The 24,441-nt window shown below is 36.0% G+C and overlaps 4 protein-coding genes across 9 annotated transcripts; 2 read left to right on the plus strand and 2 right to left on the minus strand.

Annotated features, from left to right (window-relative positions):
* Positions 1-416: 416 nt before the first annotated feature.
* Positions 417-4,182, minus strand: LOC111796503 (hybrid signal transduction histidine kinase M-like protein). Of its 2 annotated transcripts, XM_087124686.1 has the most exons (3): positions 4,050-4,182; positions 1,973-2,272; positions 417-1,076 (listed from the first exon to the last, which is right to left on the minus strand). In XM_087124686.1, the coding sequence occupies exons 2-3, from the start codon at positions 2,212-2,214 to the stop codon at positions 602-604; spliced, it is 717 nt and encodes a 238-aa protein (XP_086980812.1). In that variant the 5' UTR covers positions 2,215-2,272; positions 4,050-4,182; the 3' UTR covers positions 417-601. The 2 variants fall into 2 exon arrangements, with proteins under 2 accessions (XP_086980812.1, XP_086980811.1); XM_087124685.1 differs by lacking the exon at positions 4,050-4,182 and having other exon boundaries at positions 1,973-2,379.
* A 1,850-nt stretch (positions 4,183-6,032) lies between these two features.
* LOC111796505 (guanine nucleotide-binding protein alpha-1 subunit) lies at positions 6,033-11,193 on the minus strand. Of its 4 annotated transcripts, none has more exons than XM_023679154.2 (14): positions 10,915-11,193; positions 10,438-10,630; positions 10,282-10,354; positions 9,580-9,617; positions 9,397-9,486; positions 9,080-9,157; positions 8,855-8,962; positions 8,241-8,342; positions 7,980-8,035; positions 7,765-7,899; positions 6,785-6,878; positions 6,629-6,688; positions 6,460-6,539; positions 6,033-6,375 (listed from the first exon to the last, which is right to left on the minus strand). In XM_023679154.2, the coding sequence occupies exons 2-14, from the start codon at positions 10,522-10,524 to the stop codon at positions 6,198-6,200; spliced, it is 1,179 nt and encodes a 392-aa protein (XP_023534922.1). In that variant the 5' UTR covers positions 10,525-10,630; positions 10,915-11,193; the 3' UTR covers positions 6,033-6,197. The 4 variants fall into 4 exon arrangements, with proteins under 4 accessions (XP_023534922.1, XP_023534919.1, XP_023534921.1 ...); XM_023679151.2 differs by having other exon boundaries at positions 10,854-11,193; XM_023679153.2 differs by having other exon boundaries at positions 10,850-11,193.
* Positions 11,194-16,899: 5,706 nt separating this feature from the next.
* On the plus strand, positions 16,900-18,819 carry LOC111797154 (serine/threonine-protein kinase RIPK). Its single transcript, XM_023680076.2, has 5 exons — positions 16,900-17,417; positions 17,499-17,634; positions 17,720-17,856; positions 17,947-18,070; positions 18,149-18,819. Exons 1-5 carry the CDS (start codon positions 17,013-17,015, stop codon positions 18,607-18,609), a joined length of 1,263 nt encoding a protein of 420 aa, XP_023535844.2. The 5' UTR covers positions 16,900-17,012; the 3' UTR covers positions 18,610-18,819.
* An 899-nt stretch (positions 18,820-19,718) lies between these two features.
* GCR1 (G-protein-coupled receptor 1) lies at positions 19,719-24,357 on the plus strand. Of its 2 annotated transcripts, XR_002815560.2 has the most exons (10): positions 19,720-20,073; positions 20,927-20,958; positions 21,042-21,211; positions 21,430-21,524; positions 21,955-22,056; positions 22,140-22,196; positions 22,574-22,717; positions 22,988-23,058; positions 23,681-23,899; positions 23,989-24,357. XR_002815560.2 is itself a non-coding variant. In XM_023680647.2 (9 exons), the coding sequence occupies exons 1-9, from the start codon at positions 19,894-19,896 to the stop codon at positions 23,784-23,786; spliced, it is 957 nt and encodes a 318-aa protein (XP_023536415.1). In that variant the 5' UTR covers positions 19,719-19,893; the 3' UTR covers positions 23,787-24,357. The 2 variants fall into 2 exon arrangements, 1 of the variants encoding a protein (XP_023536415.1); XM_023680647.2 differs by having other exon boundaries at positions 19,719-20,073; positions 23,681-24,357.
* Positions 24,358-24,441: the final 84 nt, after the last annotated feature.

A 24,441-nucleotide genomic window follows, 5' to 3' on the forward strand; every position in this document is an offset into this window, starting at 1 on the left:
AAATTCATCTACATTAAACGGCAATCAGCAAAAGAAACTCATCAATGCCATTGGGAATGCTTACAATTGCTTAGGCAACGAGCAAATTGCAGCACTGAGCATGTTTACATTCTCAAGGTCTATAACAAAGAAGCCGTAGTTAAATCTAACCATAAATGAAGCTCAAGGGAAACTAAGAATACGAGGGACTGAACTAAATGTGTCGAAACGTGCAGATGTCCTTGAATGTTACTGGGAGATGGACTGTGGAAGGTCGCTATATCTGTTGTGGTTGTATCTTTTCATTCAATGTTTCGATATAGCGTAAGAACGCTCTTAGAAGTTGCTCAACCAATCAGGCTATCAATCTTGGTGAACCAATCAGGCATTGGGTAGGTATGGATGGTATGGTTGTCTTGGGCCAATCCAGACAGGTGTTGAAAAATGCGACTCGCCCCATTTCATTATAAACAACGAGACATGAAAGTTTTGGTCTTTAATATAGAGTACAGTAACGACCACAAGACCTAAAATCAGACTAGAAAAAACCTCCTATTTCAGGGTCCCTAGAATAATTAAAAAGACTCTTGCGTACCTATGCAAGAGAAGGAAATTCCCCGGGTCAGTTTAGATTTGTTAGGTTGGCCTTATTAGCAGAGGTGGCACACTCTTGTAAATCAGCCAAGGAATATGAACGCCAAGTGGAGAAATTTCGTTGTGGTGGCACAATGGAAGCCAGATGGCTGTTGGACGCTTTGGATTGTGGGTGCAGAGGTGGGCGAGGCGGTGGAGAGCTTGAATATGAGCTACAATTTGAGTCCTCACTGCTGTTACTTTCGGAGCTGCTCATAGCAACGGCCAAAGCGAAGGAGCTTCTGCTTGAGCTGATGGGTCTCTTTGATATCCCACCACCGTTATTCTTGAGGGGGAAACTCCGGTTCTTCTCCCACACCAGATTGAAAGCCATAAGATTCCTACGTTTCTTGGAATAGGCGTTTTCTGGCTTCACAATCTCCTCCACTGAGGAAACAGTGGACGCATCGGCCAAACTCGTGAAAGACTTCGATTTTCCATTGTAGAACTTTGAGATACCTTTTCTGCATGTACCAATAATTCTTATTAGATAAAGGAACAATCTAGTGCAGAATCGCATAAAAACCTGAATGTATAACAGGTACTCGATCCTTTTTCCCAATCTCAACAGCAGAGTGTTTCTAAAGTTATATGCTAAAATTAAAAGTAGTTAATGTTTTGCAGTGTCGCAGAACAATTTTTATAAAGCACTGCAAAGCAATGATTTCTTTCTGATTTAGCTTAAGAATATCTCAGAAACACAATCTCCGCTACAGAGATTGGCAAGAAAGATGAATAAAGAATTCGACCGGAAACTCATGATTGAAGTGTATTTAAAAATGGTGTCATTTGCTAATCTTAAGTTTCGGAATGCTCTCTTTTCTCATTATTAAGCCTCCGATCACATATAGTTAATCTCGAATTCATCATTGCATTAATCTTTATTAAAGAAACAAACAGATTTCTACAGGCCATGATTTATTCATGCCCAGAATAATTACTCTACCAAGAGTCGAATGTAAATCTTTTATCTGTTCATCAGCAATAACTACTAGTCACCGCCAGCAGGTAACGTAATCCCCAGTAATAAGTCCAAAACGAAGCAAAAGCAATTGATGAAGCATGGATCAAATGACTCCATCATTCTGCAGGGCAGATTAACTATCTCCACTCCCGAGTTCATTGTACTACAAGAGTATTAAATATTCAAGCTCAATTAAGCCTTCCCTAAACATTTCAGCCTCACCAACCGTATATTCAACACGCTCGTTCCAGATCATCCATCAAATTTAACTAGAGACAATGAATGATTTCGATTTGCAATTTGCAATGACCAAACTAAGATTCGCGGAAGAAAGTACGAGTTCACAGCATCCAAAACAAATGAAAAACAAGATCATCAAACAGAAAGAACACGAACCTGACAGGCAAAACCTCCTCCAAGGAGTCCATCATATCCAGCGGGCCTTTATAGGAGCTCTGAACCTCATCATTCTCGCCGCTATCCTCATCATCCGACGATCTCGCGGACTGATCACTATTCCTCCCGATGGAAGAAGACGAAGAAGTTGAAGCTGAGCTGCAAGTATTAGATTCCTCAGCCTCCTTTTCAAACCCTTCAACACCGCGATCCACATCCCCAGTCTCCAACCTCTCAAACATAGATCCATAACCCGAATCATCCGGCGAGAATCCAGAGGGTTGATCAACCCGCCGAACCCTATCCAAAGTAATCGACATGACGACTTGAAATTTGAACAGTGACAACAAGGAGAAAAAAGAAAAGAGAGAGAAAAAAGAAAACACAGGCGAGAAGAAGAAGAAGGAAGAGGAAATGGGTTTTTATAAACAAAGAATCGAAGGGATTTTGGATTATAAAAAAAATGGACGGACGAGATTGGAATCACGTGGAGAACCGGCAAGATCAGAAATGGATGAAAGATATTAATTGGGGAAAAAAATAAATAATGATAAGATTAGGAGAAAAAAAATGATAACAAATAATTTTCTTTATTAAAAAATAGTATAAAAGAAGAATAATTTAATGAAAAGGCAAGGTAAGGTAAGAAAGGAAAAAAAAAAAAACCTTATCCTCATCCACTTGCTAGTTATTTAATATACCGGATAACTTTCCTTAACATTTATTAGCTGTTTTTTTCTTTTTAATTTTATTTTATTTTATTTGGTGTGGGTTGCCTTACCCACAGAATGGTGGCGACCACGGAAAATTACAATAGACCTGAGGGCACCTGATTATAAAGGCGATGACGTGGCGAGTCGGAAGCATAAAATCGGGTGGTGTGTTGCGATGCTTATCCAAAAGAGGTGGTGGGGCCCAGAGAGAGAGATTTATAGAAATTCGGAGACGATCTTTGTCCCTTCCAAATCCGGCTCTGGCTCGGCTCGGCTCGGCTGGGTTGGGGTAGGGAGACAGCATCATAGGATTAGGATAGGATAAGGTGGTCATTTCCGACGTTAAATTGGAGGGTGCCACGTGCCACGTAAGTAATCAATAATGCAATTTAATTATAATAAATGGGAGTGGGAAATTCCCGAGGGAGGGGAGCCAGATTATGATGGATGAAGGAGCGACAAGTCGATCCTACCTTTCGTTGCATTGCCATCTAATGACTAAGACAAAACGACATGTAGTTGGGGGAAGAATCACAATCAGGAAAGGAAAGGGAAAGGGAAAGGGAAATGGATAGGGAAGGGGTATTTGGGTAATTGTGTTATAAATAAACATGAATGGCACAGGGAATAACAAAAAATTCTACGTAACTTAGAAGGAACAATTGAGCTTTTATTAAATAATTAACTAATAAAAGTACTATTTTTAATTATCCACAACCTTTTTTAAAATTCAATTTTTTTTTTTAAATAAAAGTGAAGCACACATATGACATTAACTATAACCTTTGAAGCTTTAAGCTAAATAATATATTAAATACAGTAAAAAAGACTGAAAAGACAACCGCACTTGCTAAGTATTGGAATTAGGTCAAACTATAAAAAATACTTATAATCCTCAAGCTTTTGTAAAAAAAAATCTAAACTCTTGTAATTTATTTTTTAAAATAAAAAATAAATCAAACTAGAAATGACCCACCGAGCCAGAGCCCCATAAGGAGGGGATTCTCCATTTAGACAAAGAATGAGTAACATTTTTTTCCCGTTAGATAAAGGGGCCGAAAACGGGATTATATTCTTCGTTCCTGTTCCAATGCAATTTTTCTTCCCCTTAATATAAATATATTTTTAACTATATATATATTCCTATATAAAAAAAATAAATTAGTTAATTTTAAGATTTAATTGTAATATTTAATTTTTTTTAATGGTTAAACCTATGTTAATATTAAATTTTTAGAAATTGTGTGGATAAAAGATGTTAATAAAATATATTGATTTATTAGGATTTTTTTTTAATGAAGATTAAAATAAAAACTTTAAAATAAGGTAAAATAATAATAATAATAATAAATAAATTCTCGTACCTTTTCGATCCCCGCAACAATAGATGAGGAATTTTACGGGAATGAAAAATGAAATAAGTGTCCGGGATGAGAAGAGCAAAGCTTCCCCATCTCTACACGTGGAGATCTCTACCACCAATCCCTACCAAATAATCATCATTAAATAAACTCAACCAACTACAACAATGAATTACAAAAAAGTGCAAGCCACATAAACAAAATTCTAAGCCAAGTCTTCCCCACCAACCAATCCAAAAAAAAACTGTTCTAAATTAAAGAAAAGAATAAATATGGAACTCCCAACCAATCTCATGATATATAATGGGCAATGAGCACCATAACCAATTCCATGGAACAAAGGCTGCAAGAAATCTAGGAAAACAGATGGTAAATGGGAATAAATTGAAGTAAAAAACAAACCAACGAATGAATGCGGATGAATTTGACGTACCATGTAAAAGAATTCAATGAATATTTTGAGTATTTTCATTATTCTGGATCCTGTTCCAACAAGAACCTGCAGCTGTGGTTCACAACGAATCGAGTAGAATAATGTCGGAGGACAATGAATTTTAAGGCTACAATCAATAAGCATTCACCTGTGTACTCGAGCTGGGATGTTATCACAGTATCGTGGCAAATTCAACGCCAATGGATCAGCTATTACATCTGATGATCTGCTGGCCCTTGATGCAAGAACAAGTTTGGTCAAACAATTGAATGTAAGAATATAAAGGTTTCTTAGAACAAAAAGGAAATTCATCGCATTCATCTCACTCAACTGTAACAGCTTACAAGTTGTTAGAGAGCAAAGGATCCACCCAGGAGTTTCAATGAAGAACTGCCGATCTTGCCAAGAAAATTTGGTTTGGAATGTTCTTCATCCAAATTAAAGCTAAAGTGGAATGCTCTTAACTTCAGTAGAGTTTCTGTAGCTTCTAGAATTTGGTCCATCTAGATCATCGGCTATCTCCCGCCCTAGTCACGTTTGCTCCCAGTGTTCTTGAGCTCCATAGTAGTAGTGCACCAGCGATCTTTGAAATGAAAAGCAATTAAAGGCTTCATGAATAAACTAATATGTGAAAATAGATGTCCTCCAAATCTATGAGATGTAAAGAGCTCGATTGGAAGCATATGAGGTGAGCCTCCATCAAGATCAATGAAAACCAGCGCCAGGAGAGATTCAATGAAGCTGAAGAACAACGATGAACGATCTCTTTAATTATGCCAGATTTTCCACAGAAGAGATTCATAAAAGAGATTGATACTCGGAGATGTATGGCTTCTAAGTTGCGAATAACCTAAAATAGGCAAATTAACGTTCAATAGATATCCATGCTCTAAGCCATGAACAGAACACGCTCATTTTAATTATTCCGAAGTTCGCCGAAGACTATCAATCAGATAAAGCAACATCATGACAGACAGTTCTATGGAAAGTGCACCGATTAGAACATAAACGATGCAGATTCAGAAAATATGAAAGGAAAAAATTGCCATACCAATCATGAATCACAATAAACAGGCCAAAAAGTTATCATCGGAACCAACAAAATCAACATCACTGTAAAGTTCAATGTAACGGCCTGAAGATTCAATGCGGAAAGAAAATCATTCAGATCCACGATCGAGAAAACCTCACCTGAGCGGAAGTCAGTAATCGATTCCGAAAGAATTAGAGACTTGAAAGCGTGAGAACACAAGGAGATCAATGTCGTCGGGAATTGAAAAGGCTATTTCGATTCTCTAGAATGAGAGGAACCAATGCGATGCAACGGGGATTTTGGAAGCGGATCGCAGTTCCCTCGCAATCAAAGGCATTACGCGCGCAAAAACGAGCCCTCTTCGCGATCTTCGTCGGTTCAATTTATAGTTCATCTCATGAATAAAATGAAAATTTTAATTTCGAAAATAACATTTTAAATATTTTTGAGAGAATCCAAAATCATGTTCATAGATAGCTTACATTCAAACTCACAACAATTTGGAATATCAAATTACATATAGTTAAAAAGATTTCAACTTTCATAGAATAGGTAAGATTTAATTTGAACACAATGTTTTAAATCAATGAATCGCTTAAATCACAATCCAATATAAGTTTGTTCATCAAACAAGAGCAACCATTTCCATTTTTTTGTGTGGTGAGGAGGAAGCTGTTAAACAAGGTTACAATAACCCAGCCTCGAACAGATTTCGCCGCCTCAATGTTTCATCTACGAGCTTGAACGTCTTCTTTACAAGTTTCTGATCGAGAGCAGTTGTTCTGTATACCTTAAACACCCGGTCTACTCGATCTGGTGCCGTGCTCTTAAAGTACAACTCCTCAAATTTTTTCTTCACGAACCTGAATTTCATTGATTGTAAAGTTATTTTAGAAAAACTGCAGAGGAAAAAAGCAGCAGCATTGTCCCGGGTGATGGATACGTACTCATAGGCATGTTCGATCTCTTGTTTTCCAGTCGAAACCGGCTGATAATCGTTGAACCATTCACATACACTGAGAGGGACCTATCACAAGAAGCTAATTCGTGTTAGTATCTCATCGAGTACCTATCCAAGATGGCCTCGTCGTTGTAATACCCTCCATCAACACTTACGTTTAGAACCTTTTTCTCGAAGATATCGAACTTGTTAAGAAAAAGCATAAATGACGTGTTCTGCACCCGGAATAGAACCATATCAACTCGTGAAAAGAACATTATCAAATTAAATACAGTCGATCACGCAAACGGTAACAATGCAGAAAAGATAACCTCAAAACACTCTTGTCGCAGAACCCACTCGAAAAGTTCCTTGGTCTCCATCATTCGGTTCTTCTGTTCATCCTCAAAAAGTGTTTGATCATACCTGAAATAGTTATTAGTTAACCCATTGAATCTAACAAGCCTCATGGTAATGCACTAAATTTAATGCAAGAATACACGAGTGACCCTTAAATATTGTATGATTTGGCCCGTTACGTACCGCCGTCAAACGCGTCTACTAGGGAGAGGTTTCCACACCCTTATAAGGAATGTTTCAGTCCCCTCTCCAACCAATGTGGGATCTCACAATCCACCCCCTGGGGAGCCGCCCAGCGTCCTCATTGGTACACCCTTTGGTGTCTAGCTCTTATACCATTTGTAATAGCCCAATCCCACCGCTAGCAGATATTGTCTGCTTTAGCCCGTTACGTATTATCGTCAGCCACACAATTTTAAAACGCCCTTATAAGAGATGTTTCGTTCCCCTCTCCAACCAACATAGGATCTCACATAAAAAATGTCTCTTGACATTAGTGGGATGGGTTATGAACGTAATACAAAGAGTGGAACCGCTCGATAGCCCGACCATCCAAACAAAAGAAAACACGTGAAATAGACGAGTCTCATCATGTCACCACTATCTTCACATGGGTTGTTAGATCAGCAGCTAATTATTTAATTCATCTTTTCATTACCTTCCAAGAGCTACCTTCCAACCAAGTCCCACCCACTCCAAAAGAAAACAGATGAAAAGAAAACAAGAGAAAAGAAGGTACTAAAAGACTTTATTGCACAATCACATGTTCCAAAATGGTATATCCCATCAGCTTCTGGGAGCATCCCCGACAACGACAACCCAGTCGTAACTCCGTAACATCAACGAGAGGGGCATAGATTTTCCGATTCCAATGTCTAGCCTTTTCTTTTACCTTCTACATTTATCGAGACCGCCACAGAATCATAAACGGGTTAAAAGAACGAGGTCTTACTCACTAATAGCAGCACAAAAGATGACTGCTGTAACGCCTTCAAAAAGATGAATCCATTTTCGCCTCTCGTTTCTCTGACCACCAACATCAAAGAGTCTATACACTTCGCCGCTCTTTTTATTTTCTCCAACGGGACTGCCAAAATCAAATCGATACCGTAATTAACTAAAACGCTAAGATTTCACGATTAAGGAAAAAGTGTAATGAAGGCTTACCTAAATTGAATTTCAACAACACCGGTTGTACGAACTCTTGCATATAGGACGTCCTCCTGCAATCAAAAGCATATAAGAAAGGAAGCCAACTGATACGTACACAAACGATTAAATCTCGATACTCTAATTACAGTGAAAAAGACCGCTCAAACACGAGCCAGAATCTATAATGGCAGAAGAAACAGATATTGATTAAGCTAAAACTTCATTTAGAGCCTTTTCTAACCCCTTGAGCTATAGATATATCATTAAATTGAATACCTTAGTTGGAATGTAATTTGCATCAGATAATCTTTGCAAATTTTCCATGAAATACTGTGTGCAATCTGGAACTTGTAGTTCATTACCACGTGAATACGTTTCCTACAAAGAGAATACGAACACTGAGCTCACTTTGTTCGACCCTAATTCAAGAAGATTTAAAAAAAACAGTTTAAATAAGAAGCATGTAACAGCTCAAGCCCATCGTTAGTAGATACTGTCTACTTCGGCCTGTTATGTAGCACCGTCAACCTCACAGTTTTAAAATGCGTCTACTAGGGAGAGGTTTCCACACCCTTATAAGGAATGTTTTGTTCCCCTCTCACAATCCACCCTCTTGGGGGTCAGCGTCCTCGTTGACACACCTCCCAGTGTCGGGCTCTGATACCATTTGGAACAACCCAAACCCACTACCAGTAGATATTGTCCACTTCGGCCCGTTACGTATCGCCGTCAACCTCACGGTTTTAAGACGCGTCTACTAGGGAGAGGTTTCCACACCCTTATACCAAATGCTTCGTTCCCCTCTCCAATCGACGTGGGATCTCACAAAGCATCATAGTTGATTTCATTTTAAAGATGCCACTAGCTAATCTACATGAAGCGGTAGCTACCTGAATCGCAGCATCCTTCCAAAGAGTCTCTATATCCTTTGCATGCTCCCTAGTCAAACGCGGGTAATCCAATCTACCTCCGATATCCGATAATTTCTCGCCAATTTCCTAGTTTGAAATCACATGCAGGGATAATAATAAGCATCAAAGCTTAAAATTATGTGATCTATTGGTTAGTTCATGAAAACTTTCCTAATTCAAAACTTGGGAAGGTATAATTAATACCTTATTTTCATTGGATAAAACATACTTCGAGAACTCTTTATCATTTTGAGCGAGCTCCTTCGAACCGTCATGTAATACCTGAAACATCGGGTTCAATAAGAGGTTACAGCTCTCGACTTAACAAGAAGTACAAAATCAACACACTTCGCATCAAAAGATTTAAGAGTTTTTGGCACTCAAAGATCAAAATACACGATGAACACGTCTCGAATCAAAGGGTTCTGATATTATGTTTTAAAAATTTTGGACAAAATCATTTGCTCGTTAAATCGTGCAGAAAGGGAAATAACCAACACACCCTTTCAAATATTGCATACTTTTATAGTCTGATACACATTTGCATGAATGACTGGAATGTAGCTCTTTAGCTCTGTCTCATCAAAGCCAGTTTGGAACAACAACTTTATCTGAAAAAAATGGAGCAACAACTCAAGAAATGTTAGTGAACCAACTTCGTTACGGCCTTGTGGATTACGACGGTAAAGAATAAACGGGCTTGCCTGCTTAAAAATGGTGGATTTCCCGGACTCTCCAGCACCTACACAAGTTGATTCCTCACCAATTAGGTAACATGAGATCAAATGTAACATCCCAAGCCTACCGCTAGTAGATATTGTCTGCTTTGGCCCATTACGTATCGTCACAGTTTTAAAACGCGTCTGCTAGGGAGAGGTTTCCACACCCTTATAAGGAATGTTTCGTTTAACCCCTCTCCAACCGATGTGGGATCTCACAATCCACCCCCCTTGGGGGCCTAGCGTCCTCGCTGGCACACGGCCTAGTGTCTAGCTCTGATACCATTTGTAACATCTCAAGCTCATTGCTAGCAGATACTGTCCACTTTGGCCCATAACGTATTGCCATCAGCCTCATGGTTTCAAAACGCGTATGCTAGGGAGAGGTTTTCACACCCTTACAAGGAATACTTCGTTCCCTTCTCCAACAGATATGGGATCTCACAATCCACCCCTCTTGAGGGCCTAGCATCCTCGCTGACACACCTCCTGATGTCTAGCTCTGATACCATTCATAACATCCCAAGCCCATCACTAATAGATATTGTCCGCTCTGGCCCGTTACATATCACCGTCAACCTCACAGTTTTAAAACGTGTATACTAGGGAGAGGTTTCCACACCCTTATAAGGAATGTTTCGTTCCCCTCTCCAACCAACGTAGAATCTCACATCAAAATACACTTACCAAGCAAAAGAAGTTTCTGTATATGTTTTTCAGCCTCTGTTTCTTGTTCAATCCGCCTCTCTATTTCAGCAGCCTGAAAAAGCACACGACTACGATCATATCGAACACGAGATTCAACAAATAATCCAAGATACCAAAACCACTATGTTCATTCACCTGCGCATTCTCTTCAGAATCTTGTTCATTGTAGTGACGACTTCTGCTGCAGAGTAAACCCATATTTCTACTCAAATGAGACAGCATAGAACACTGAAGAACACTAGTGATACACACAAAGATTCATCGCAATCAAATGGACTTCCAATTGCCTTCGAAAATGCTCGCTCATATTGAAATCCTCAAAGCCAGCCTACAAATCAAAACCCCATTTCAAGCATGCAGTAAAAAAATCAAAACCCATTAACGACGAACTTCAAGCTTGATTCAATCTCGCCTCTCATTTTCACTTGCAATTCAAATAAACAGTTCACAGAGCACATAGAACATGAAGATAAAATGCAATCCAATCAAAACCCAGATAAAATAACAGGAAATCAAAAGGGAAAGTACAGAATTCCATACGGATGACCTACAAAAAAAAACTGTTGGATCAAATTGAAGAATCCCCACGAGACAGCAACAGTGAAATCCGACCTCAAAGTAAAGATCTGCTTCAAAAGAGGACCGTCGCAAAGGGTGGCGGAATCGAAGCGCCGCCTAGATTTGGCGGAAAGAAGCAGTGAACAAACTCGTCGTGTTCTTGGGTGAAGAGGGGTTTAATCAAGAATCGTATTAAATTGATTGAAAGAATAAAACAAGGAATTGGAGGGGAAGAGATAAGTGAAAGCAAAGAGAGTATAATTAAGAGACGAAAGCTGAGAACCAAAATGCCTTTGCCTTCAATTTCAATTTCAATTTCAATTTCATTTCCAATTTCAATTTCAATTTCAATTGCTCTCCACAGTCAAACAGAGAAAAAGACGGGGTTTTGTAAAAAAAATTCAAAAGACAAGGTCTGATTAGAATCAAAAATATGTTTTTTCTTATTTTTTTTCAAAATAATATTTAAAAAAATTCTTAGTGTGTATCTATTCTATAAGGATGGTGTTGGGAAAATACAATATATATTTTTCTTTCTGCTCTCTGCGTCTGGTTTTCTTCTCCATGACTGATGTGCTGTGGTCTGTGGTCTGTGGACCGTGGACCGACGACCGTGGACCGTCCACTGTACACTGAGCTGTCCTGTCTTTCTGCTGTGTCCCATAACCCAAAACTTCCTATTTTTTTTCCCCTCTAAACCTACCGTTTAGTCTCAAATTTGTTCGGTCGTCCCAACTAACAATATCACTCTCGTAATAAATATTTTGTTACCCTTTCCAACCGATATAGAACCTCACAATCCACCTCTATAGCCACCTAACGTTCTCACTGATACACCGCTCCCGTGTCTGACTCTGATACCATTTGTAACCGTCCAACAATCCACTCCCTATAGCCGCCTAACATTCTCGCTGATATATCGCTCCCATGTCTGACTCTGATACCATTTGTAACCGTCCAACAATCCACCCCCTATAGCCACCTAACATTCTCATCGATACACCGCTTCGTGTCTGACCCTGATACCATTTGTAACCGTCCAAGCCCACCGCTTGCAAATATTATCTTCGACTCTGATACCATTTATAACAGTCCAAGCCCACCGCCCACCGCTTGCAAATACTGTCTTCCTTATACTTTCCCTTCAAGGTTTTAAAATGCACATGTTATGGATGTTAGATGAACACGACTCTCTACAATGGTATGATATTGTCCACTTTAAGCATAAACTCTCATGGCTTTGCTTTGGGCTTCCCAAAAAGCCTCGAACCAATGGAAAGAGTATTCTTTATTTATAAACCCATGATCATTCCCTAAATTAGCATATGCGAGACTTTTATGATCCAACTATCGACAGATTTCCACACCTTAGGCACTGAATGTTCCTTATCTCAATAAATAATTATAAGTTTAAATACTTAAAATAAGGAATGATTTTGTTTATTCCCTTAATCGAGGTTTTTCTCATTCAATGGATTATTGCACTGTTTTCGTATTTATTTTAATCGAAAACCAATAAATAATAATAATAAATTTATTTAGAGTTTATAGAGATTATTTAAATATATTTATTAGTGGTGAGTGCTTTTCATAATTTAGCCAAAAATTATTTTGAATGGTGAGAAAGAAAATGCAATCAACGTGGCATTGTCACGACTATGAAAAAAAACATATATAATTATTATATTTTTGAAAGGTTGTTAAATAAAAGTAAGAAAAAATTCAAAGAATAAAATTATTTCAACCAGACTTGTCGCCACGTGGCAATGAAAAACTATTAAATTAAATAAGATAAATTTTTCTGGCATCGTCCAATTTATTATCATTCTTTTTTTCTTTTTCCTCAAATCATTAAATCGAACTAAATTACAAATTTAATTTATTACTTATTAATAAAACACCATAAATATATTCAATGACATAATTAGTAATATTTATTTGTCGTTACTCAAACGATGTCGTATACGTGTGGCTAAAGCTTTATTTGGGCCTGAAAATGGGCTTTGGGCCCCAAGGGCCGGTGATGGATTTTGGGCTATATTGCAAGGCCGCTACTTGGATAATTTTATTCATAATTATGGAAACGAAAAAAAATTGCTTTAAAAAATACGAATTTACTAAAAAATGCTTTAAAAACTCAAATCTCAATAATTCATTTCCGGTCATCATGGTTATTATGGTAATTTGATTTTTTCAACATTATTTAAATTATTGTTTTGAAAACTACTACAAATATGATTATTCCCGAAATTAACCCTCTTCTGGAGGGTTGCAATTTCAATCAAATATGGATTCAACGAGTAATTATAATTATAATTATTTAATTATAACATGAAATAATTCTTTAAAATTTGAACAACTCTCTGACCACCATATTTATTTATTATTATTATTTCAGTAAAAATATAAAATATTTAAAAGAAATCTTTTGAGCTGGAACTTACTGAATTTTTTTAATTTGCTATATTGTTTAAAATTGAAGAAAAATTGGGACATTTCCTTAATAATATTAATATACTATTTTTATTAATAAGTGGGCGTTGTTTTCGTTTTCATCAGCGATGGGGACGGCCGGACCGCCGGTCCAATCCTTCACCAAACCTCTTTCCCCTCTTCTCTCTCTACACAATTACCCTTCTCGAAGCCTTTTTCCTTATTTCGCTTTATTTATTTATTTTTTGTCTTTTTTGTTATTAATGTATAGCCACTTACCTGCCTTCTAGAAACCCCCTCTTAATATCTTCCTATTATTCTCATTAATAATATTTTTATAAATTTTACATTTTTTAAAAATTATTATTTGAGTTGAAGAAAAAAATAATATATTAATTATTAATTTTTCATACTTTAAAAGGCGACTTTCGAATGTATTGTTGAGCTTCATGAATGTAGGTTAACAGATTTTGAATCTATAGATTCTTTGACCGTCTCAACAACAGGCAAAATTAATTAATTAATTAATTAATTAAGCTGTTTTAGAATATCTTGAAATTAATTTTAATTTTATAATTTTGGGTGTGGTATTTGACGGCATATTATATATATATTATTTAATTAAATAATTAAATGAAAATATTAGTAGATTATTTTTTTTTCTTTTTCTAGCCTAATCGATTTCATACCTTAGTCTTTAGTCTTCGTCCAAAAAAAAATTGAAAATATAAAAATATATAATTAAAGAGCTAAATACAATACGATCAATACCAAATTCCACGTCTGCATAACAAATTTGTATTAAATTTCTTATCCACAGACTCGTAGTTCAACTTGAAAAACATCATCCCTTTTTCCTTAATTATAAATTATTTAATTTAAAAATGTTGAGGATTATTGGGAGTGGATTCGTAGTTAATTTAGTGGAAGATCATGAATTTATAAGTGAGGAACACTCATTCCAGGAGGGGAACATCCGAGACAAATAAAGAGAATTAATATTTAAAAAATTTGAGATATAAAAAATAAGGAAGCTAAAAACCAGCCAAACACACAGAGAGATCTTAGATTCCATGGTCGTGCAATGCACTTAACAATTTTCGGAAAATCCGACAAACAAAACCAGATATGGTTTTGTCCAAACAAAAAGACATTAAATTTATGCCAACTGCGATGCCTTCTTAGCTATTTTATATTGCTACGGCGTCGTTTACTCCTTATCGTGTGTAAACAACTGGAACAAAAGAATTTTAATTAATCATATTTTATTATGGTTAGGAGGAGGCCAAATTAAAACCCTTCCCATTTGTTTGGTAGTGTCTGCCAAACGACAGACCCCAGGAGGCGGAGGCGACGCCGCCGTGTCGAGGCGGCGTTCGCCGCCCTATGGCTGACCTTAAAAAATTTCGTTTTGTTTTAGTTGACATATTATTGGACGAAAAAGTACATCGTATTTGAACTTCCACTTCTAATATGTGTTTAAATCATGTCTATTTTAGATTAAAGTTTAAGAAAATAATTAGTTTGTGGTCGGAATTATTTTATAATGCACGTTTTCAGTTAAAGTCATTTAGTCATAATTATTATTTTACAATTCATGTTTTTTTTTTTTTTTTTTTTTGTATTTAATTAAATCATGGAAACATATTAAATATCAAACCCTATGATCGCGGTCCCTAATTGTAACGGATTCGAAATTAAGATCTGACACATGATGACGTTAACATTCCCATACAACTCACTTTTCAAGGGTGAAGACTATCTTCAGACAAATACGAGTTTTTTCAACATATTCTGTCCTCACTCACATGCATTTTATAAAAAATTTCAGAACGTCACCTAAAAATATAATTGCTTTAAGCAAAACATGTTTAACTATGAAGTTTTTATGATTGAGTTACAAAAAAACAGAAGGGGTTCATCGTTAGTATAGCTAGTAACTTTCAATTCATTTAAACATTTCTTAGTCATCTTATCCTCACGATCACACTCATACAGATGCAATCTCGTTTCATTTGTATACCCCTCGTTTATTCATATATCATACTAATACACTATACTGCTCCAAACTCTTATTCTCTATCTGAGAGTGAGGATTGTCAATATTCAATCCTAATTGCATAGCTGAAAAAGACCACAAACGTCTCCTTCTTGCACATTATGATCAATCAATACATAGTTCATGTAGTTCTAATAACTTCACGTATCTTGCTTAAATCGTCAATCTCGACTTGTTCTTGACCTGTACGACAATTATTCTAGAATAATAATAAAAAAAATTAACTATTTTTTTGTTTACAATGAATATAAAATTAGTTTAACCCTTTAATATCTACTACCTAACACCAACTCAAAAAATTAATTAATTAAATTCCTAACTTTGGTTCTAGAATTTCTTGCGTTTTACGCAATCAAACTTAAAGTTTGTCAAAATCTACCCAAATAATTCTTCATCTCATCTCTACCCCATTTTTAATTTAATTCAATTAGGTTTTTAATAATCCAAATATTACCAATCCGACCCATTGAAAAAAATGTGTGTATATATAAATATATATATTATTTGGACTCCCCAACTTAACACTTATTTAATTCGAAATTTTAATTAATTTATGTCAGGTATATTAAATAATTGAATATAACCCTAAGTTTTACAACCCAATATACGCCGCTCTGGGAAGTCTCGAATATGGCGTGAGAAAGGGTGTGTTTAGATTCGGAATTTATAATGAATAATAAAATTAAAAATTAAACAATTAGGCAGAAGTAATAAAAGCCAAACACTCTCTTCTACAGTTGTACTTTTATTTATTATTTTTTCAAAACAAAACAAAATTAAATTAAAAAATAAAATAAAAAACTTATCCTTATCGATTACCCGATCCCTACCCCACCAACCAGAATACCAACTTGTATCGTATTAATTCTACATCAAATTTCATGCACTTTATTAATAAATAATATATATATATATATATATAAAAACTATCAACGTGTATGCCACATAATGCGTCACGCATTTAAATTAACACAATTCATATTTAATGTCCATTCCAAACTTATAAGCCGCTTTTCATATGCATTTTATAAATATTAACCGCATAAATTCGTATATAGATTATAAATGCATTAAATGTCAACCATACGGTTGATGAAGAGAAAATTTATAAAAAGGGGAGTTTTTTTTTTTTAATATATAGATAGGGAAAGAAAATTTAAAAATTAATTAAATAAATAAACTTTAGCTTTCTTAAGGTTAGGTGTTACATTTATAAATATAATTCAATTAATTAATTTCTCCCCCATTTTTAGAATAGCATTAATTATCCTTTTAAACGTGGAAAATCATCAAATTCCCAATTGTTTCTAATTTTTGAAAAAGAAAAAAAAAATGGAAAAAAAGGCAATGCTTTTTAATTGAGTATAAACGCATTAAATGAATTATTTGTTCCTCTCTTAAATTCAACGTGGAGGAAAATTGCGAGCTGCTTCCTGTTTTAATAATTTAATTCACTTAAAAGATTTTTAATTATTTCCATAGAACTGGGCCCCATATGAAGCCACGTGGCAGACCCAATCTCTATAAATACCACTTCCCCTCTGGAGTAGGTGAGTGAAAAGAAAAATACCCCAATTTTTTTTTTTTAGTTTTAATTTTAAAATCCTATTTTTAGAAAAGGAAAATAATTATACCATTCGTTTCAGAATCAGATGCGATTATGGGTATGAAGAGGAAGTTGACATGGAAATCGATGATCGTTCCGAGTTGTTACACGGCGGCGCTCCGCCGTCTATCGGAGTCCGACGATGACGAGCGGCGGCGGGTTACTAAAAAAGCTTCGTCGCAGAGGCTGTCGCTGTCGGACGCCAGTAACCCGAGTTCGGTCTTGTCGATCGACGACTTGTCGAATTCTCTTGTCGGACCGAAGCTTCATGTTTTTTCCTTTGCGGAACTTCGAACCATCACTCACAATTTCGCTTCGTCCAATTTGCTTGGTGAAGGCGGGTTCGGTCCGGTCTACAAAGGGTTCGTGGATGATAAAATCAAACCGGGTTTGGAAGCTCAGCCAGTCGCCGTTAAATTGCTCGACCTCCATGGATCTCAAGGCCATAAAGAATGGCTGGTAGGTTGCTTTAAATGTACTGCTCCTTTTGTCGGGTAAAATTACGAATTTGTCCCTTACAATTATTTATTTATTTTGTAGGCAGAGATTATAATTCTAGGGCAAATGAGGCATCAAAATTTGGTGAAACTAATCGGTTACTGTTGGGAAGAAGATTACAGACTTCTGGTCTACGAGTATATGGCCAGAGGCAGTTTAGAAAACCAGCTCTTTAGAAGTAAGCGCAGTTTAGAAATTAATCATTAATTAATTAATTAATTAATTATCATTAACTAAACGAATATAGTTTGAATTAATCGCAGAGTATTCAGCTGCTTTACCTTGGTCAACGAGGATGAAAATTGCTTTAGAAGCAGCCAAAGGCCTTCAATTCCTTCACGGAGCCGATCCACCCGTTATATTCAGGGATTTCAAAACATCTAATATCCTCTTGGATTCTGTAAGTCCTTAATCTTTTGTTAATTTTATGTTTAGTAGATTAATACAAGATTAGAAACTAATTATTATAATTAATATTTGTGTTCTTCAGGATTATACAACGAAGCTTTCAGATCTTGGGTTAGCTAAAGATGACGTTGACTGTGAAGACCAACCAGACACGTCTTGTATTATGGGAACTCAAGGCTATGCCGCTCCCGAGTATGTCAAATCTGGTAAGTTAATTTAATTTAATTTTTAATTAATTGTCGGATAATTATTGGGTTGGAAATAACTTTACCGCTTTAAATCAGGCCATTTGACGACGATGAGTGACGTGTACAGCTACGGCGTCGTTCTACTAGAGCTGCTGACGGGGAAGCGGTCAATGGACCGAAAGATTGGCGAGTTTCTAGTGGACTGGGCTAAGCCATTTCTGAAGGACTCGAAACGGCTCTACCGGATCATGGACCCAAAGCTCGAGGGCATGTACTCGGCGGACGGCGCACGTAAGGCTGCCGCCTTAGCTCATAAATGCTTGAGCCGCAGCCCCAAGCGACGGCCTTCCGTGACGGAAGTCGTTAATGTGTTGAAGTCGTTGCAAGACTTTAACGACGTGTGCACGGAGCCGTTTGTTTACGTGGTGGAGGACTGCGGCGGGGAGGAGGAGGAGAAGAAGGGGAGAGATGGGAGAGTTATTGAAGGGAATGGGCTTGGGCTTGGTGGGCTGGGCCTAGGCCTGAATTGGAAAAACTGGAGGCCCATCTCTGTATGATGGAAAATAAGTGAATTAGGATAAAGAAAATCCCTGTAAATTTGTTTTTTTTTTTATTTATAATTATTATTCTTGTATGAACCTTTCTTCTTGTCCTTGGTAGGAATTTCGAGGGGATGGAAGAAGGTTTTTGAGAAATGTACGGAATACTTGTACATAAAATTGTTAGTGTTAAAAAAAAAAAACATAATTAAATGTTTTTTCGCATAACAGATTGATTAATTAACAAAAATAATAATCTAAAATTACCTGACATTAGTTAGTTGACTTTCACTTAGGAAAGTCAACTGGAACGCTTAAAATGAATTTTATTAGTTCCTATTGACTGCAATTGATTAATGTAGCTTTAAAATTTTGATTTAACACATAGTTTATATATATATAATTTTAATAATAAATAAAGTCAACATCGTAAAAGACGAGGTGTAATAACTCAAATTTTCCGAACATATTGTAGAAAATGGGAAAAGTGGTCTGTAGGTAGGCGAAGTTACCTTTCCTATTTTTATCTCGCCTCTTGTTTCAATATTTATTTTCACAAAAGTATTCACGAGAATTGAGAGAATATTTTATCGTTATATATATATATATATATATATATATATATATATTATTCATAATAAATAAACTTTCTAACGGATAATTCATACATTTTTTAGATGGTTTATATATATTTTAAAATATAAAATGTCGTAATATATTCAATAATATTTCATAAATTAAATTTATAATATAATGTCTATCAAGATATTTTATAAAAAAATAAATTCAAATAAGTGAAAGCAATAAATAAATATATTTTTTAATTATTCATAATAAATAATATTTTTTACGGATAATTTGTACATTTCTGAGATAGTTTATATATTTTTTAAAATATAAAATGTCGTAATATATTAAATAATATTTCATAAACTAAATTTATAATATAATGTCTATCAAGATATTTTATACAAAATTAAACTCAAATAAGTGAAAGCAATAAATAAATATATTCGCTTATGCGGATTAAATGTCTATTTAAAAATTGGGTAATGATGGCGATTCGGAATTCGGATAATACTATCGATCTGAACCGGACATTGGTTCGTAAAAACGCGTGAACCAACTCGACGGCACACTAATGAGATCAAGGAATAGTAAAGAAACAATTCTGTGTGTTGGCGCGATTAGGGAACCGCAAATTTACAAACCGGCGGAAACGCAAGGTTTAGACTCGAGAACTCGCTTATTCGTTGGTGATTTTCCCGGGAGATTGAAATCAAGTAGTGCCGACGCCGGAAAATGGCAGTCGGTGTGAGAGTTGCCGGGAGTATTATCGGCCGCGATCGAGTTCTCACGGCGGTTATTGCCGGAGCGTCCAGTCTTTCGTTCGTGGGATCAGGATTCATAGTGCTGTGTTACGTCCTCTTCAAAGAACTTCGCAAGTTCTCCTACAAGCTTGTCTTCTATCTTGCCCTTTCCGTACGCACATTCTTCCTCTCTACTTCTCTTAGATCTACTACTTCGTCGTTTCAAATCGTTAGCTAGAATCAGTGGTTTTCTAATTATTTGATTTCGACTATTGACCGTGAAGATTAAGCTACACTGAATCTGCAATTGAACTTGACTAAAATCAACGTGAGATTTGAATAACGAAGCCGCGAATTTCTTAGTAGTTACTTACTGTTCATGTGCGCAGCGTTGGAAATTTAGGATTCTTGTCTTGTATCTACCTTGCCGTAACTTTTAGATTCTGATCAGCGTCTCTTTTTGGAGCGTCTATCGTTACTACTAGGGTGTTTCGGTGAAGACTATTTTACCAAATTTGATTTAGTTTTGATTGTTTTGTTTGATTTCGAACTGCTTACTTTTATCCTCAATTTTTGGTGCCCGGAATACATTTTGGAGATGGATCTTTAAAATTTGTTTGCAGCACTAGGCTCAGTAACTTCACGATTTTTGTCTGCTTGCTAGTAATTCATAAATATCAGTAAAACCACTTCATATTCCGCCAGATTTGTGTGCGCCGAACAAAGTAGATAAGCTGATTTCATTTAGCGCCATGGACAGTCATTAATCTTAAGTTCTCTGAGACACGTTATAACAGTGAAATTTGACCAGCTAGTCTAATATTTTATTAACAAGTACATGTGATGAGGATGATCACTATGCCGGTTGATTTTCTCCTCCTGCGAACTGAAATGAACATATTTGCAATTAGAAATAGAACTACACGGAAAAGGCAGTTTCTGGAGCCATAGACTTCCTCTAATTGTCAGCTAATATGTTTAGCTGCAAAATGCTTGCTTACTAATCGCAATTTACTGGGATGCAGGATATGCTTTGCAGTTTCTTCACTATGATTGGGTAGGATTCCTGGCGTCATCTTCACCAAATGGATTTACTCTAATTCCAAAACTTTTTACTGATGAATATTGTTCTGATTTTAGGGATCCGGCTACAGGATTTTACTGTTATACTCAGGGCTATAGCACTCATTTCTTTTGTGTGGCATCGTTCTTGTGGACCACAACAATTGCATTCACCCTTCACCGTACTGTTGTTAGACACAAAACCGACGTTGAAGATTTGGAGGCTATGTTTCACTTATATGTATGGGGTACGAATTCAGCTGTTACATTTATGGCATCTCATATAGCTTTTGGTTTTTTACTTCTTTTTCATACATTTTAAATATTGGCTATGACCAACGGTTACAACATTGAATTGATCATTTTTTGGTTTCCCAAACTAGTACGGCTTCATCTAATATAGATACGAGCTACTAAACTTATTTTATAATTTTGGATGTTAATTTAAATATTTATTTTATTTCAGGAACATCGTTAGTGTTGACTGTTATACGTTCAATTGGTAATAACCATGGACATTTGGGTACCTGGTGTTGGGCACAGTCTAGTCGTACTGGAAAGGTGAGTAACTTTGAATCAGCTCCTTCAAGCGAGACTGTTTTAGTTAAAACTGGTTACTGGGACGCAAATATCTCTTTGGGATGAGACTCCAATTAAAATGTATATTGTACTGCAAACCCAGGATAATTAGGTAAATTCCAAAATGGGAACTTGTTAAGTTTTCTTCCATTCTACTTACAATTTTCATTTAGAAATGCACTTAACATGAAATTTACTCATCATAAAGAATAAAATTTCCATCTTCATTTACAATCCACTTCATTGTAGGTTCTAACCTGTACGTAATTGTAGTTGCTAGAAATGGTTAAAGATTATGATTTGTGTCTAAAACTGGAAAAGATAAGACTATTTCTTATTTATTATAAATCTTCAACTTTAGTTGTGATTGCATTTTCATACTGCTCTTACTCGAGTATGTCCTTTCATGCAGGCTGTTCACTTTATAACATTTTACATGCCACTCTGGGGTGCAATTCTCTACAATGGGTTTACTTACCTTCAAGTGATACGCATGCTTAATAATGCTACCCGTGTATGTACTCAAATCCTTTCTGAAGAATAATATGCTGTGATCATCTTTGCAATTCATAAAACCTTCTGTTGTGGAATTTCTAGATGGCAGTTGGCATCTCAGATAGGGCTTACCAGTCAGATGCAAGAGCAGACATGAAGGTTTGATTTTCATTCTTTTCTTTGATGGTATTTAGAGAGATCCAAACGAATAATGATGACTGAGAAAGAAAAGGAATGTCCTAAGAACTAGACTGAATAAAGATTGTCACATTATTATTTTGCATTAGGGGAGATGATGGTTTTGTTTTTGGTTCTCTTCACACGAGCTTTAAGGACACCTGAATGAATAAATTAAGAAAATTGTCTAAAATACTAAATTATAGGCACTCAATGTGTTGTTTTGTCAGTAATCCAGAATCATACTTTAGTCTGCCATCATCGCAGCAATATATGCGTATATGTATATTTTCTTTTTTAAAGCATTTACGTGGACTCTGATTAGTTACCTTAAATTCCTTGTCATTTCTTCCTTTTAGGCTTTAAACAGATGGGGATATTATCCGCTCATCCTCATAGGGTCATGGGCTTTTGGTACAATCAACCGCATTCATGATTTTATTGAGCCAGGTCATAAACTCTTCTGGCTGTCAGTTCTTGATGTTGGGATGGCTTCACTAATGGTAACCAACTTTTTCTTCTTGAAAATAGTGTTTAATTGAGCATATGATTCTGAATGCTCGGTGGGGTTTTAAGGAGGTTTTGAGATGTCATTGACGTAAAAAGACAGCAAGGTTTTGTCGTTATTGGTTTTATCAATTACTCAAAAACCAATAATGATGGAAGGATGATTCATAAGTAGCTCTCGTTTAACTTTTCCACAAATTTATGAGATATGATTAGATTTTGTTGGTAATATTAACAAGCTAGTTGTGATTGCCTATTTTCTGTAGGGCTTGTTCAATTCAATAGCATATGGTCTGAATTCTTCTGTACGGCGGGCAATTTATGAAAGATTGGACTTGTAAGTAAATCTGCCAATTGGACATCCAAATGTTTGTACATTTTCTCTGCTTCATTTGTATTTATCCATCGCTATAGTTGTGGTAAATTATCATCATGGAATTCTACTAGGTATAGGATTGATAATACCCCTTCTGCTCTTCAGGAAAAATGAATGAAGTTAATAAATAACCCTTCACTATAAAACTAATGTGTGCTATCTTTTAATGCTATTTTTTCTTAAATGCTGTTGACCATCTCGTTGCAGAGCTCATATTAAGAAATTTTAACTTTTAGTATAGAAATAAAATTTGTACTTAATAACAGAGTGATTTGGGGCCAAGATGAAAAATGTCTGAATTATCACTTCAATACTTTGGCAATGGATAGTGATAGTAGCTGAAGTCATGGTTAGTAAACTCTATCGAGTATCTGAAAGTACTTCATCATGTAGTTACTGTCACGGGACTTTGGCCTTCAGTAACCGTTAAGTTCAAAAGTGAATTGAGAATATTTTGCTCATGCAATTTCCTTAGTCTTGAGTCCCTGATACAATGTGTATGGGCCCAAGGTAAAGGGGGAAAAAGCTTTCTTGGTCCATTTGGTCTCAAATAATATTACTTGTTTTTGCATATTTTAACCAGGTTTTGGCCTGAGAAGCTTCGAAGATGGCTCCCCAACAATTCAAGGTTCCGGAACCAAGAACAAGAAGGTGAACTGGTTTCCTTGAGAAGTCTAGATCAGCCATAGCAAATTAGTCAATGGATGTGCCTCCACCGTCAAGCCTTCCTTTACAAGATTTATTTCCCCCATTTTCTTTGGAGGGCGTGTAAATAGGAGCTGAGCAATTGGTTGTGCGTAGGGTAACGATCATCCGTTCTGTTGATGTGATTTTATGATCTGCTGTTTTACGTGGTTACTGATCTTCACTGTTCTCTGATTAACATGATAGAGAATTTAGCAGTCTCTCAAGTGGTGATCAGGGGTGGAATACATTGCAGAAAAAGATTGAGCGGCCTGATCAGAATTCCTGTATGCTACTTTATGCGCTGTTCATTATCAATTTATCATTGCTAAGCGAACACGCAGCTTTAATATTATATGTCATAGAGACCCTCACATAGAATGATGCTTCTAACTTTTTGCATGTTTCTACTTTATTACGATGTTTGTTGACTGCGAGTTCAGATTAGACATTCTCGCCACACACTGCACCAGGTCTGATTTGAAAATTGTGTGGTTACGTTTAGTGATGGATATTGTCTTCCAAAATTCTGATTTGACAACTTAATTTTATCTTATCTTGTACTTTCTTATTCAATTTAGTGGGATTCGTTTGTGGCTTCTGATAATTCCAATTTCCATAAAAAAGCACTTATCACCAATCCCAGATCATTTGCAAGGT

This window comes from Cucurbita pepo, chromosome 6 (genome assembly GCF_057944985.1).
Source record: "Cucurbita pepo subsp. pepo isolate OVF chromosome 6, ASM5794498v1, whole genome shotgun sequence".
Taxonomy (NCBI): domain Eukaryota; kingdom Viridiplantae; phylum Streptophyta; class Magnoliopsida; order Cucurbitales; family Cucurbitaceae; genus Cucurbita; species Cucurbita pepo.